Below are 16,771 nucleotides of genomic sequence, written 5' to 3'. Positions count from 1 at the left end.
AGGTAAAATAACCTGGAGTTAAAGCATGGAGTCTGTTGTCCCATTGAGAAGAACCTGTACAACTTCTCGAGTGGAGCTGAATCCGATGGTACCACTTTATCCCTGATTTAGAATACGCCTGTGTAATAAGGTACAGTGTGAATCTGAGAATAATTCTTGATCTAAGAATAATCCTTATTAACAAGGAGAATATACAGTTGGTAGAGAAAAGAAATAGAAATCTGACTGTGATTACAATTCTGTGACAGTACAATGAGAACAAAACCTGCAGAAGAGAGTTGGCAGCAGAGTGCTACTACTAGCAGAGCATTCACAAGGAATGCTTAGAAACTCCCAGGTGGTTCTCATGTAATCCTAAAACAAAGTGGGTGAATGTGCCAGATTTGTGAGAAGAAAGGAAAGTGAGTGAGAGAGGGTTATTTTTTTACTTTCTCTCACATAGATTCCTAAATTTCCTCTATGCTCTAGTGAGAGTAGGGAAACTCAATTATTATTTCTTTTATAAAAAAATGAGCTAGCAAATTTCCAACAAGTCTTCATGGACATACATTCAGAGAACACCTGTCTAGTACATCTTCAGAAGATAAGCAGGAATAGAACATGGAAGGAACACTCTATTATTTTAGCTAAAGGTAATTCAGTCTGTGCCAGGAGACGCTCCCAATTCCACCCAGTTCTGGTTCTTCGAGGTCACTCAAGCTACACCCACTAAACGTGATCTAGCAAGCCACGTATGCTAACAACAGTAGAAGGGACAAAAATGGATTTTCACGAGCTTGTGTCAGCAAAGTTTGCATGTGCTTCAAAGTTTAGCTAGACTGCAACACTGACAACATCACAGAGAGAGAGAGAGAGGGAGAGAGAGATATAAATAAATAAATAAATAGACATAAGTAGCTGAGTTAAAGAAGTAAATTAAAACATATGTTACAGGAAAGCTCATGTCTGACAGAGACCGGAAAACACACCTACAACTTTAATCAGTAATCCAATGCCGCAGCATCTGGAAAACAAAACTGGAACACCAATACTCACCTTTTTTAAAGAAACATTTATTGGTGTTTTAGTTTCAAGGGACCAAAACTCAAAAACCAAACAATCCCAAATGATCCTGTATTCCAAGCAAACTAGATAGACACCAGGAAAAACAACAATAATCATTAGGACAAACAACAATTATCACTTTTGTTTGTCCTGGTGTTTATCTAGTTAGTTTCAAGGGAAACATAGCATGCTGTAAGAAAACTGTACTTATCTGATTGTTCATAGAAGGGTTGGGAGAACCAGTGCTCTTCAGAACTGTGGATAACTGTAAAAAGAAAAGATTGTGTTCATGGAGAAAGTTTCAGTTTGCATACAAAGGGCCGGATTTTAAATGCCCTGCGCGCGTAAATCCGGCCAGATTTACGCGCGCAGGGCCCTCGCGTGCCGGCGCTACTATTTTGCATAGGCCGCCGGCGCACGCACAGCCCTGGGACGCGCATAAGTCCCGGGGCTTCGTAAAAGGGGCGGAGAAGGGGCGTGTCAGGGGTGTGTGTCAGGGGGCGGTTCAGGGCGGGACTGGGGGCGTGGCGCCGGCCCGGGGGCGTGGTCGAGGCCTCCGGACCAGCCCCGGGTCGGGTGTTGGCGCGCCAGCAGCCCACTGGCGCGCGCAGATTTACATCTGCTTTCAGCAGGCGTAAATCTGCCAACAAAAGGTAGGGGGGGTTTAGATAGGGCCAGGGGGTGGGTTAGGTAGGGGAAGGGAGGGGAAGGTGCGGGGGGGTGGAAAGTTCCCTCCGAGGCCGCTCCAATTTCCCTCCGAGGCCGCTCCGATTTCGGAGCGGCCTCAGAGGGAACAGGCAGCGCGCGCTGGGCTCAGCATGCACAGGTTGCACAAATGTGCACCCCCTTGCGCGCGCCGACCCCGGATTTTATAAGATACGCATGGCTACGCGCGTATCTTATAAAATCGCGCCTGGTGCACGAACAAAAGTACGCGCTCGCGCCAAAATTATAAATCTACCCCAGCGTGTTCATCACTTGCTATTAACTATTTTTAACCTGTTTTAATAACTTGGAAATTCAGTTTTAAAATTTGTATTGATTCAATGGGAGTCCATCTCTCTTTAAATTCTGCCTTTTCTCTCTACCCCTGGGAGACAGTCTGGGTTGGTTCCAAGCCCCTCTTCCTTAATGGAGACCCAGCTGAAGGGAGAATTCTCTTTCTTCTGCTCCTTCCTTTGACGTGCATTGGTGACTCATTACAGTGATTCCCATGTTAGCCACCGAGAGTGGAAGAGTCACCCAGCACCAGAAGCTGGGGGGAGTTACACTGATACTTAGTAAACCTGAGCTCTGATCCCAGCTGCCTCATCCATTTTCTCTTACCATAAATATATCATATTCTCTTTTTATTCAGCAGTAACTGAATAATAATGTTTTATTCTTACGGGGGGGGGGGGGGGGGGGGGTGCCGTTTTGAATAGCCCATGCACATTTGCAGTGAAGTTGGAAAGGGAGGCCATGTTCATAGTTTCCCCTTACTTATTGGCTGCCACAAAGTGCATGCTGAAAACAGCCGTCTACTTTTCACCAGCTATTTGTGCGAGTGTCCGAGAAAGGACAAAATAGCACGTGTACAGTTGAAAATCCCATGTGTGTACGTGCGCTCTTTTACTTCTTCAAGCTAAAGACGCCCATAGGAATGCCTCTTATTAAGCAAGCTTTAGGCTGGGACTGGAGGACAATTATCAGTCTGGCCGTTTTACCTGGATAAATAGCACTGAAAATTGACCTTCCAATGTAAAGCTGTTTGAAAGACCTCAGTGCTGATGGTGCTTTTTAAATATTATTATTAAGATCTGAATTTGTGCTTCCAAAGTTAGTAACAATGCATAATTGCACTAGCAGTTAGTGCACAAATCAGATCTGCCCCATATAATATCATATTTATCCAATATAAAGTGTATCTAAGAAAATAATTCCAGCATAGAAACAGGGGCTTGCTTCATACAAGAGGCAGTTTTTATATTGCCTGCATCACTGCAGTCTGTGAGTATGTTTTACCTGTAGTCTTTGCACCAGTTTTCAAAGGAAAAGTACACACATACATTTACTTTGAAAGTTGCCCCAGGGAAAAAAACACCCACAGAGATCTGCACCTGCTTTTTCTGAGGATAAGTTTTCCCATCACAGGCCTGCGATACTTTAGAAAAATGCAGTAATGAGGGGCGGGAGGCCGAAATGGGGGGGCAGTCCTGTGCTAGCCGGCAGTGATCGCACCTCCGCGGTGCGATCGCTGCCGGCAGCGCGCCCAATAACTACACCATAGAAGGTGTAGTTATTGGGCGCGAAATCGACAGCGAAAAGGCCCTTACCTTTTCGCTGTTTGCGCCGTCCTCGCAGAGTCAGCCCCAGTGACGCCCCAACTCCTCCTCTTCCGGGGCTGACTCCGCCCCGATGTAGGTAGCACAAGCCTGCGATAGCCTTGGAAAATAAGGTCCTATGTGAATAGTTTTGAAAATCCAAAACTGCATGCATACTTTTCTCCACCAACATAATCCTGGCCTGGGAACGCCTCAACTGCAGTGCAGGTGGAACTAAGTGCATGCTTTGACCTGCATTCAGAGTGAGCAGTTTCCAGGCAGCCGATTTTCATTAGCAGGGATTTTACCCACCAAAATCCTTTAAAAATTGCCTTTCCACTGTCTAAATGTTAAAAAAAAAAAATCTATTTTTCACTGTTGAGCTCAGTTGTGTTCTGTTTTGCTCCTGTCAGGTGTGAGCCATGCCGAGGTGCGTCAGTCAGGAAAATCTCCACATTTCAGTGTGAACTGGATTATGGGCAACGCTGACCTTGAGGTTATCAATGCCACGACGGGGAAGAGAACCTGTGGGGGCTCGTCTAGACTCTGCAAGCACATGCTCTATGCTCGCTGGGTGAAGCTCTACAACAAGGTTTGTACAACAAATGCATTCTGTTATACTGGATAACCCATCTTCAAAATGCATCGCTTAACAGATACATAAGAAATTAGAAAAGGATGAGTAGCTATGTTATGTGTGCTGCTAAGAAACTTTACATCCTGCACTAATCTTCTGGGTCATATGTAGTATCATTTCCCAGATGCATCTTTAAATGTTTATTCCTTTCTCTGTAGTTATACATGGATTTTTATTTACTAAAGCCTTTTTATATTTTCGTCTGGCCATATAGAGTAAGATGTAAAATGAAAGCAACTCCCCAACCCCCTACACTAACCTCCCTTCCCTTTCCAATAACCTACACATCCCCTAGCCCTAACCTAGCTCCCCACCAAATCTTTATTTTACCTTTTGCATCTGCCTCAGGGCAAGCACAGGTTGCGTGCGCCGACACCCTACAGGCACGCGATCCCCCAGCACAGCGACAAATGGTCTCTATCCCTGCCCCACTCCACCCTCGGACCGCTACGCCCCCTCCCCGCCCCTTTCTCTAGGTCCTGGGACTTTCACACATCCCGGGGCTTTACGCGCGTGGCCAGGCCTTTGAAAATAGGCCCGGCGCACATAAGGCGATTTACGTGTGTAAGGTATTTAAAATCTGGCCCTAAATCAACATGGACAGGTTCTTTCAAATTTTTATTTATTTATTTATTTAAAAGATTTATATACCGGAAGTTGAAGGAAGGAGAGGGTCCTTCCTTCAACAAAATCATACCTATTTCAGGACAGGGACCCTGATAGACTTCTCCCTTCTCTGGGGTGGCTCTCCAAACAAATTCCAGCCCCCTCCAATGATGGGCCTTCCAACAAAACTCTTATACAATCTGGCCTAACCCCTCACCTACCAACCCAATGTGCTGTTCCTTTTCTAATTCCAACACTACATTTTCAAATCTCATAGGTTGGCTCTGATAAATTCCACCAAGAATTAAAGGAGCCTATGTTCCAGGTTGTGCACATGCACATATATGAATAGATCTGAAAAAAGCCACCTCTGTCAGAGTCCTTATGTGCCCCTGACATGTTCTGAAAATTTGGTGTGGATAAGACACCAAAAACAGTTATTAAGGGGATATAAACACTAAAAAAAACAAGTAAAAATATCATTGAACTGCCTGATTCCATTAACCAAATTGATAAGGGGCATGAAACGGCTCCCCCATAAGGAAAGGCTAAAAAAGTTAGGGCTGTTCAATTTGGAGAAGAGACACCTGAGGGGAGATATGACAGAGGTCTACAAAATCATGAAAGGACTTGAACAAGTCAATGTAAATCGGTTATTTACTCTCTCAGATAATAGAAGGACCAAGGGGCACTCCATGAAGTTAGCAAGTAGCTCATTTACAACAAATTGAAGAAAATTCTTTTTCACTCACAAAATGCAAATGCATGTTGATGAGCCTCTTAGTTATACCCGCAGGATACTGAAAGTAAAATGTGTGGCCAAGCCGCACATTTTACTCTCAGAAATTAATGCCTGCCCAAAGTCAGGCGTTAATCAGGAACACCGGGAAAGGTGAACAGAAAAGCAGATAAAACTGCTTTTCTGTACACCCTCTGACTTAATATCATGGCGAAGTTTGATCATACTACACCAGTGTTGATTTCTCTCCACTGGTTACCCATCAGCTACAGAATAAAATATAAAGCCGCCTGCCTCATACACAACCTATTATATGGAGAAGAAACTGAATGGCTGAATTTATCTTTAAAACTGCATGTACCGCAAAAAATTTAAGATCGGCAAACAAGGCTTTGTTATGTATACCAACAATTCGTTCGGCAAAATTAAGCCAGGTGAGAGAGCGCGCATTGTCCATTGCAGGATCCAAACTGTGGAACGAGTTACCAACAGATCTGAGACTAACGACTGATAAAAAAAAATTTAAGGTTGATTTAAAAACCTGGCTTTTTAAATGCGCATATTTGGAAAATGATCAAACTCCACATGGCTAGTTACAGGTATTAAAACAAACGCTCCAAAACTTCAATTTTAAAGGCAGAGCTAACTTTTATGTTTTATGAGTGTGATATTTTATGTATGTTGATTTTATTATTTTGTTTTAATTTGTTTTAACTTTACCCTTGAATACCACACTGAGGAATAGCAATCTATAACTTTATTTCTACTTGTACAGCTAAAATACTTTTACGTGCTTTTAATTAATTTTAGCTGTCATCTTTTATTGAACTAACTTATTGTATTATTTCTAATATGTATATTGTAAACCGCTGTGAAGGCTAACGCCAATACGGCGGTATAAAAAAACCTAATAAACTATAAACTATAAACCAGAGGATGTGATTACAGAAGTTAGTGTAACTAGGTTTAAAAAAAAGTTTGGATATGTTCCTAGAGGAAAAAATCCATAAACTGCTATTGATCAATAAGGAATAGTAGCTTGAGATCTATTTAATGTTTGGGTACTTTCCAGGTACTTGTGACTTGAATTGGCCACAGTTGGGCTTGATGGACCCTTGGTCTGACCCAGTATGGCATATCTTATGTTCTTATTATGCTCTTAGTATTTTACCTGTCTGTCAGCATGATTCCTCGGATACAAGTTAAAATTGTTTATACTGTTCTCACTCCTCATGTCCTTGTCACAAATCATGCAGTTGAATTTACAGATTTGTACAAATCTGATGGAGCCTGCAATGTGGAAAGTTCAGCTATAGCCTCCAGAGACATCCATATTTCTTAGAGGCCATGTTGCAAGCTCCTGCTGACGTGAGTTGGCTTTGAACTGGTGACCTAGAAGGTAAATGGTTCTGTAGTGCTGTGAAAATGCTCTTCAGCCATCCAGTTCTTGCTTCTGTTTGCTAGCCCTCTGTCCAATTGTCCAAGTAATAACAGCAATAATAATTATAACTAAAACAAGATTGGCTTTAACCTGTGAAACTTGGAGATGTGCAAAGTATTATGCAAAAGAGTATAAAACTTAATATCCCATCAACAAACTTGAATATAATTTCTGAAGCCTAAGATGAAAATACTACATTCTGAATGTTTCCAGTGGGAGTGCTAACTGCAGAACTTTCATCTCCTCATGATAAGTTGGACTCTGGGAAAAACAATTAATTAAAAACAATTCTTAAAGGTTTAAATTATTACTGGCCATATATATTGTGTGTTAATTTTTAGGCCAGTATATGTTTGCAAGTGTTAAGAATGGTGGGCCCAATATTCAAATGGGAGATAGCCCTATAAGTAGTATTTATCCAGCTATCTAGCAACCGCTGAATATCCAGGTAAATTCAACGGCTGCTAGATAATCAGATAAGTCACTTTTCTGGCTATCTTTTAGATGGAGAAAAAGTGGGCAGGCAAAGGGCGGATCAAGACAGCGCTACTTAGCTGGATTACCTATTGATACCTATTGATATTGATTACCTATTGATACCTATTGATACTTAGCCAGTAAGTTAACCGGGTAAGTTTAGACTTGCTATGAGCATGTCTAGACTTAGCTGGATAACACTTACCCGGCTAAGTATTGCTTTCTATGTAGATATTCAAAAACAGAGCCATGCTACTGAATATCCTTGTAACTTAGCTGGATAAGTGATATCCAGCTAAATTACTAACAGGCCGATTCAAAAAACTCCACGGGAGAGCCGGCGCTCCGAGTTGAGTGTCCGCTCTCCCTATGCACGCCCAGGCACCTCTCCTGGGCGCACGGTTCTTTATTTAAATTAGGCCCTGCGCTAATAGGTAGGCGCTAGGGACACTAGCGCATCCCTAGCACCTCCTTATTAGCGGATGTGGTGGCTGTCAGCGGGTCTGACAGCCAGCGCTTAATTTTACCAGCATCGGTTGTCGAACCCGCATACCGGTGGACAGCTTTTTTTTTGTTTGTTTGTTTTTTTGGGACCTCCAAATTAATATCGCCATGATATTAAGTCGGAAGGTGTACAGAAAAGCAGTTTTATCTGCTTTTCTGTATACTTTTCCTGGTGTTCCTGATTAACGCCTGCCTTTGGGCAGGCGTTAATTTCTGAGAGTAAGCAGCCTCCACAGTCTCTCCACTTTTTCTAGTACCATCAGTTCCCATGGAGGCACCAGTGGTACATCTCCCGGTTCCTCCCCAGTATGCAGCAGATCCGACACTGTCAAAACCACCGTTATACTCTCCCTTCTGGATAGGAAGGCCTTGGTCTGGGCCTCTCACTTATGGGAGCGTAGGGATGCATTGCTACAGGACTTGCAACAATTCATCAAGGCATTCAAACTGGTGTATAACAAACCCAGCCGCTGACCACGGTAGGGTCAGACCTCCTACATCTCCAGCAGGGCAATCAGCCATTGATGGACTACACCATAGAGTTCTGAACCTTGGCCACTGAGTTGAACTGGAGAGAGGATAGTCTCCGGAGTATCTTTTTGAAAGGGATATCCTCTAAGGTAAAGAATGAGCTAGCAGCTTGGAAACTTCCCAAGTCTCTAGACATGTACATTGACTTGGCTGAGAGAATCGACCACTGCCTCCAGCAGCAGATCCGGGAGCTGCAAACAATTGAAGGCAAATGGTGCTGGCCCAATCCTTTTCACACCCCCTTTCTGCCGTACCACAATGGTCCCTACCACTGCATGGGCCAAAGAACCTATGCAGCTTGGACAAATATGCCTCGCCCCAGAAGAGAGACTCTGCCACCTTACCTTGGGGCTCTGCTAATACTGTGCCAGGACTCGAAACCAGTTGACACACTACCCTCAGAAACCGGGAAACTAACAAGCCTAGGGGCTAGCGGAGAGATGATCCTAGGTTTTACCACTCCTGCTCCTCAACTCACTTTTCCAGTATCTATTGTGGAGGGCAGCCATGAGTTCCCCACTCTAGCATTGGTCAACTCAGGTGCCAGGGGAACTTTATTATGAAGGCCCTTGTGGACCATCTGAAGCTTCCTGTGGTTGCTCGTAAGACACCATTAGTTATCTCCTCCATCTATGGAGGAGATAACTAATGGTTATCTCCATCTATGGAGAACCGCTTCACAGCTGGATCACCATTGCCATGGGCCCCCTGCGGCTCTGCACAGTCATTCTGCATGTGGAGACCAGAGTCTTCCACGTCATTGAGAAGGCAGTTCATCCGATCATGTTAGGGCTACCTTGGCTGCAGCTCCACTCTCCTCAATTTGACTGGGGCTTGCTTCAGCTGATGAGCTGGAGGGCTGTTGCGTCCGACGGTCGCAGACGTCTCGGCTGCTCTGCCTTACCTCTTTTTCTCCCCTTTCTCTCTCTTTGGGCAAGATGGCTGTCTCCAGTGCCGAGTGCCGAGGGCTTCGGTGTATCCAGACCAGTATGGCGTCCCCATCCACCATGCTCAATCCTGTGGCCTCCTAGGGCGCGAGCGTGCACGTTTCCAACGCTCAAATACACATCATGGCGGGAACCTCGGGGGCGGCCCCACCGCATGATGTCAGTACCTCCGGGTATATCTAGCCTCCGCTTCTGCTACAAAATTAAGTTAGCAAAGACTTTGCTTCGCTAATCTGCCTGCTCTAAGCTGCACGCTTAGACGCCACTTTCACGCTAAGGGCCTCGCTCCAGCAGAAGCTCTAGTCACCCACTCCTCAGGGGTCACTCGCTTCCAACTTCCCTTCGGGGTCCTCACTAACCAAGACAACCACTCTTTGGGGGTCTTTTCTCTCTATTTATTTCCAGGATATTGGACCATTGGGTACTCACTCCTCGAGGGCCTATCTACTTCATATCCTGCACCATGGATCTTCAGTCCCACCATTCTACCATCAGGAAGACGCATTCACTCTGTGAGTACCTCTACGATCTGGCGCTCCAACTCCACCCACCAGCCGCAGCATTACCCACACTGTGGGCTCCTGCCTATTGTGTACATCTGGGTGAGACAATTCTTCTGAGCCTGTTGAGCATATTGGCACTTCGTGGATCAGTGCCTTACCTTCCTGCTTCACCATCTATTTACAGCAGTACAATAAAGACTCAATCCATTCTGTGTCTGCTATCTGTGTCAGCCTATCGCAGTGGTTCCCCACGGGGCTCCTCCCCGTGGGCAGAGTCATCTCCACTGCGACCAAGGGTCCACAATGCTTCAAACACAACAAGGGCCCATTGCCATGATTCCTGCTTTCTACAAATTGAGCCTCCACCAACTTTGCCCCTGGCAATGACCTTGTTGGGACTGCCTCCTCAATATACTGAATAAGAAGATGTGTTTTCCAAAAGAAAGAGATGCTGCCTTCCCACCAAATGTTCAACTGTGCCATTAATCTGCTACCCAGCAGCAATCCTCCACATGGGAGGATATATCCCTTGTCAGTTCTGAAGACCGCAGCCATGTCTAAGTATATCAAGGAGAAACTTGACTGGAGTTTCATTAGGCCTTCCATATCCCCCACAGGGATGAGTTTCTTTTTTGTGTCCAAAAAAGATGGCTCGTTATGCCCTTGCATAGATTTCAGGGGACTGAATGCTATAACAAAGAATGATCGCTACCCCCTGCTGCTCATTTCCGAGCTCTTTGACCACCTTCAGAGGGTCAGAGTGTTTACGAAGTTGGACCTCTGTGGGGCCTACAATCTAATTCGAATAAAGCAAGGTGATGGCCACTATGAATATCTGGTGATGCTCTTTGGCCTGTGTAATGCCCCCGTGGTATTCCAAAACATGATGAATGAAATCTTCAAGGATCTTCTGTACATCTGTGTCATGGTGTACCTCGACAACATCCTCATTTTCTCAAAGAACCTCACGTCCCATTGTCAGGACGTTCGCCAAGTCCTCCAGTGGCTACGTGCAAATAAATTATATGCGAAGCTGTAAAAGCACATCTTTGAGAGGGAGAACCTACTCTTCTTAGGATACATTGTTTCCATTAGTGGCTTCCATATGGATCCAGAGAAAGTTAAGTAATCTAGGATTGGTCACCACCTCCTGGCCTCCGCAATTTGAAGAGGTTTTTGGGCTTTGTGAACTACTACCAGCACTTCATCCCCAATTACTCTTGGATCACGGCCCACTCACAACGCCCACCCAAAAGGGAGCCAATACCAAGGCTTGGCCTCCTGAAGTGGTTGTTGCATTCCTAGAGTTGAAGAAAACCTTTCTCTAGGAACTGTGCCGCCATCATCCGGACCCCACATGTCCATTTATCTTGGAAGTTGATGCCTCCTCCTAAGGTGTAGGGGGCCATGTTGAGCCAGCATTCCAGTATGGGGGTTCTCCACCCCTGCTCCTTCTTTCCACAAAAGTTCTCTTCCACAAAGCAGAACTATGGAATTGGAGACAGGGAGTTGCTAGCCATCAAGTTGGCACTCAAGGAAAAGCAACAGTTGTTGGAAGGTGAACAATATCAGATTACAATATACACTGACCACAAGAACCTGGAACATCTTTACCATGCACAACGTCTGAATGAATGCCAAGCCCAATGGTCCCTGTTCTTTGCGTATTTTGACTTTGAAGTGAGATACCAGCCCGCATCCAAGAACGCCTGGGCGGACGTCTTCTCCCAATCTTTTGAGGCAGAAGACTTGCTTGATCCCCCAGGCACATTATTGAGCCGGCCGGGATCTTCTTGGCCTAATCTGTGACTGTCCCTCCATGGAAGACAGTCATTTCAAGCAGCTCTGAGAGAAAGTTTTGAAATGGTCCCATGACTCCCATGTCACAGGTCGCCCTGGGTAGGCTCAGACTCTCGTGCTGCTCCAGCAGTATTACTGGTGGCCCCAGATGCAGAGAAATGTCAAGGTCTACGTGGATGCATGTCCTACCTGCGCACATCAAAAGCAATTGTGGGACCGCCTTGGGGGCTGTTACAGCCTTTGCTGGCCCCTAGGGAATTCTGTACCCATCTGTCCACTGATTTTGTGGTGGACCTTCTCCTCTCTAATGGCTGCAGAACTATTTGGGTCATTATTGACTGATTCTCAAGGATGGCTCATTTTGTTCCCCTTCCTGGCCTTCCCTCAGCACCTGAACTGACCCAGCTGTGTACTGAGTTTGCTTCCGTGTCTCATCGCCTCTTCCAGTCTTGTTCCAGTCTTGTTCCAGTCCTATTCCAGCATCCTTCTGTTCCAGCGTCCTCCTGTTCCAGCGTCTGTCTGTTCCTGCGTTCCCCCAGGTCTGACTCTTTGGTACTGACCTCTGCCTGCTCTTGACCACGCTGATCGCTGCCCGAATACTGACCTCTGCCTGCCTCCGTGACCACGTCTGATCTCTGGAACCTGACCCCTGCTTTGACTGATTACTCTCGGACTGATCCTTGGAACTTGACCTCTGCGATTACTGACCAAGCCTCCTGCATTCTGGCCCTGCTCCTAGCCTTGTCATCGCTGTACTGGCCTTCCTTGATCCCTCAGGCCAAAAAGTCTAGACATCAACCACGCACGCTTGATCCTGGTGGGCACACCTTTGAACTTCCTTTCTGGGAGACCCTGCTAGGCCCACCTAAGTCCAAGCGGCCCAGGTCCCCAAGGGCTCCACCTGGGTGGTCCGCGGGCTTCCAGTGGTGAAGCTCCAGCTAGCCTCTGTCTCCTCCTGTGCTCCACCTCCTGGTGGCAGATGCTTCCTGGGTCCGACCAGGGAGCCTCCCTACACTGCTCCAGAACAAGGGTCCACCTCCAAGCGCAACAGGTTGCCAAGGCCATGGACTCGGCGGAGTCTCCCGCCTCCCGAGCCCTACTGGGTCTGGCCACAACTGTCCGAGCATCGACGAGCCTTGGAATCATTAGCCTCTTCAGTTGAAGATCTTCGTTCCCAGTTACGAGATACAGCTCTGGCCAATCCTGTGGGCCTTTCAGCCTCCCTGCTACCCAGAACATCATTGGCTCTCCCAGCACCTCCTCGATTCAACAGGGATCCACGCCTCTGTCAAGGCTTCCTCAATCAGTGCTTCATGCAATTTGCACTGCAACCCTCCTTGTTCCTGAAGGAGACCACGAAAGTGACTTTCCTCCTTTCCCGCTTAGAAGGAAAGGCTCTAGCATAGGCTTCTCCGTTGTGGGAACACTCTGATCCCATGCTCTCCCGGTTATCAGAGTTCATCACCATTTTCAAGCAGACCATCGGAGACCCAGGCCACCACACAGTAGCCAGCCATAATCTTCTCCACCTTCGGACTGATCTTTGGAACTTGACCTCTGCGATTACTGACCATGCCTCCTGGATTCTGGCCCTGCTCCTAGCCTTGTCATCGCAGACACTGTACTGACCTTCCTTGATCCCTCAGGCCTCCAGTCTAGACTTCAACCATGCACCCTTGATCCTGGTAGGCACACCTTTGAACTTCCTTTCTGGAGAGACCCTGCGAGGCCCACCTAAGTCCAAGCGGCCCAGGTCCCTAAGGGCTCCACTCGGGGGGACTGCGGACTACCAGTGGTGAAGCTCCAGCTAGCCTCTGTCTCCTCCTGTGCTCCGCCTCCTGGTGGCAGGTGCTTTCTAGGTCTGACCAGGGAGCCGCCCTACACTGCTCCAGAACAAGGGTCCATCTCCAAGTGCAACACTTTGGGGCAGATTTTCAAAGGGTAACACGCGTAAGATACGCGCATAACCCCCGAGTAGCTGCCCCTGCCTGCCCCTGCGCTCGCCGAGCCTATCTTGCATAGGCTCGGCGCGCGCAAGCCTGGGGACGCACGTATGTCCCAGGGTTTGCAAAAAGGTGCAGGGCGTGGGCGGTCCGGGGGTGGGGCGGGGCATGGCCCGAGCCTCCAGGCACAGCGGCCTTTTGCCGCTGTGCCCGGGATCGTGGGCCGGCAATTGGCCGGCGCCCGTAAGTTACGCTTGCTGGGAGGCAGGCGTAACTTCTTCAACAAAGGTAAGGGGGGGTTCTAGGTAGGACTGGGGGCGGGTTAGGTAGGGGAAGGGAGGGGAAGGTGCAGGGGGGCGGAAGGAAAGTTCTCTCCGAGGCCGCTCCGATTTCAGAACGGCCTCGGAGGGAATGGAGGAAGGCTGCGCGGCTCGGCGTGTGCAAGTTGCACAATTGTGCACCCCCTTGCGCGCGCCGACCCTGGATTTTATAACATGCGCATGGCTGCGCGCGCATAAAATAAAATTGGGCGTAGATTTGTTTGCGCCAGGTTGCGCGAACAAATCTGCGCCCGCGCGCAGGTTTTAAAATCTGCCCCTATGTATTCAAAATGCAAACATGGATGGATGTGCTGAACCTCTTTCATCAGATCCAAAAACGGGACCTGCACCAAACTGATCATATGATTTGTTCTTAATTAGAGATCATTCATGTGCATTGTGGGCCAGATTTTTAAACCTACGTACGGGCGTAGATTTGTGCGTGCAACCCGGCGCGCACAAATCTACGCCTGATTTTATAACATGCGCGCGAAATCAGAGCGGCCTCGGAGGGAACTTTCCTTCCGCCCCCCCCCCCCCCACCTTCCCATCCCTTCCCCTACCTAACCCGCCCCCCAGCCCTATCTAAAAAACCTCCCTGTCCTTTGTTCACGAAGTTGGGCCTGCCTCCGGGCAGGCGTAGGTTGCGCGCGCCAGCCAAGTGCCTGCGCGCAAGCCCCCAGCCCGACCGCTGTGCCGAAGGCCTCGGTCCTGACCCCGGCCTGCCCACTCCCCGCCCCTTTTTTCAAGCCCCGGGACATACGTGCATCCCGGGGCTTGCGCGCGTCGCCGAGCCTATGCAAGATAGGCTCGGCGCGCACAGGAGAGGGTTTTCGGGGTTACGCACGAAATATATGCGTGTAACCCTTTGAAAATCCTCCCCTGTGTGCTTTTAGGCACTCATGGTCTTTTCATTTTCTCTCATTCAGTGTCAAAAACCTAGTGTACACTATATAGTGTGTTCATGCAATGGAAGGATGGAAAGTTCATTGATTCAGTCCTGTGAAACAAAAGGGCTGTTCATGTGTGTGTGTGTGCACATGTGTGCACATGTGTGTGTGTGTGTGTGTCGTGTGTGTGTGCATATGTGTGTGTGTGTGTGTGTGTGTCGTGTGTGCATATGTGTGTGTGTGTGCATATGTGTGTGTGTGCATGTGTGTATGTGTGCATATGTGTGTGTGTTTGTGTATGTGGGGGTGTGTGTGCACGTGTGTGTGTGTGTGTGTGTGTGTGTGTGTGCATATGTGTGTGTGTTTGTGTATGTGGGGGTGTGTGTGCACATGTGTGTGTGTGTGTGTGTGTGTGTGTGTGTGTCGTGTGTGCATATGTGTGTATGTGTGCATATGTGTGTGTGTTTGTGTATGTGGGGGTGTGTGTGCACATGTGTGTGTGTGTGTGTGTGTCGTGTGTGTGTGCATATGTGTGTGTGTGTGTGTGTGTGTGTGTCGTGTGTGCATATGTGTGTGTGTGTGCATATGTGGGGGTGTTTGTGTATGTGGGGGTGTGTGTGCACATGTGGGTGGGTGTGTGTGTGTGTGTTCAGGCAGTTGTGCTCTGAGATCTTTGTCTGGCAATTACATTAGGTCAGCTTTGCAAGGTTTTCTTGCAGACACCAGCCCTGTTGAAAAGTTTTCATGAGTCCCCACCCTATCGATTATTGCCCTGTGCCTGTTTCACCTCTCTGCAGAAGGGAAGAGAAACAAGAAACTACTCAGATCATCTCTAGGCCTTATTCTTTCGTATTGCCACCCCAAACTACTTTGCTCTGTATCTAATATGTTCATCTTTGTGTCCAGTTTAGTGCTCCAAGAAGAGACTTTCTAACAAACCTTGTAGCTCAACAAAGATGTTTTTCCCGTAAGAAAATATCAACTAACACGATGATTTTTGGTTTTCATTTCCTTGTCTGTAAGCTGTTATTCCCCTAAACTTCTGCTTAGCAAGCATTTCAAACATTTTTTTTAAAACATTACTGCACTTTTAGATACCTCTCATTATAGAGATTAGAAATACTGGCTGACATTATACCCTCTACAGTGATGGTTGATAGTTTATTTTGTTTTGGAGGGTGGTTTTTATTGTGATTTAAAACCAAAGCAAACACAAGCAAGGACTCTGATTTGTGAAATTTAAATGGAGAGATTATATGACTAGAGAAGCCTCCACTTTGTAGAGGCTCATTCATTTATGTTTATTCTTCTTGCTTTTTTTTTTTCTTTCTTTCTTCTGCAGCTGAGCACTTGGATCCCAAGCCATTGGGATCCACCATCAGTGTACTGTGAAGCAAAGCTGATGGCGCCAGTCTACCAATCCGTAAAGCAGCAGCTGTTTACAGCACTTCAGAAGGCAGGCCTGGGCAGCTGGATCAAGAAACCCCCAGAGCAGGATCAGTTTCTTATAACTGTATAAATGAAACGTCTTTGCCACCTGAGCGGAGTCAAATGGCTGCAGAAGGACACAGGCGGGCAGTGCACTACAGCTAACAGACTTGATAGAGAGCGTCGGTTGAGTAATTAAAAAATAAAGCATAAACTTCATTAGAGTAGTTTTGTAATTTGGCAATGAAAATACATAAAGGGAATAATGTGTTCTTATGAAGTTAAGGCACAAACCATGACTTTAGGAAACTGATTTTTAAATACCCATTCTATCCTCTCCTATATAGGTTATGTGTGGTTCAGCTACAATACGATCACTAGAAACATGTTGCTATTAGCATTATTTTATTGTACCACATATTCACTGTTATTAATCTAAAGGAACACTCTGAAGCCATGGAACCGATTCCACTTAAAGCAGGACCTGGTTAATCCAGGCAGTGTTTAATCAGAGGGTGCATCCGTCACCACACATTTATGCATCCGTCACTAGTTTATTGCAATTTTAATTAATCCAGGCTTTCCAACAGCTATGAATGAACCAGGTATGAATGCTTCATGATGCAGCAGGGTCACACTGGGTGGTGAAGCCAGATAC

The 16,771-nt window shown here is 46.8% G+C and overlaps 1 protein-coding gene across 1 annotated transcript in view; it reads left to right on the top strand.

The window, feature by feature from the left end:
• Positions 1-16,502, top strand: part of ADARB2 (adenosine deaminase RNA specific B2 (inactive)) — a 1,217,300-nt gene extending 1,200,798 nt beyond the window's left edge. The window contains exons 9-10 of the mRNA XM_029588545.1: positions 3,761-3,939; positions 16,028-16,502. Coding sequence (XP_029444405.1) covers positions 3,761-3,939; positions 16,028-16,204 — 356 coding nt within the window. The 3' untranslated portion in view covers positions 16,205-16,502. The remainder of the gene's footprint in view (positions 1-3,760; positions 3,940-16,027) is intronic.
• The last annotated feature ends 269 nt before the right edge of the window (positions 16,503-16,771 follow it).

This window comes from Rhinatrema bivittatum, chromosome 2, assembly GCF_901001135.1.
Source record: "Rhinatrema bivittatum chromosome 2, aRhiBiv1.1, whole genome shotgun sequence".
NCBI lineage: Eukaryota > Metazoa > Chordata > Amphibia > Gymnophiona > Rhinatrematidae > Rhinatrema > Rhinatrema bivittatum.
This window is presented reverse-complemented; position numbering and strand designations above follow the sequence as displayed.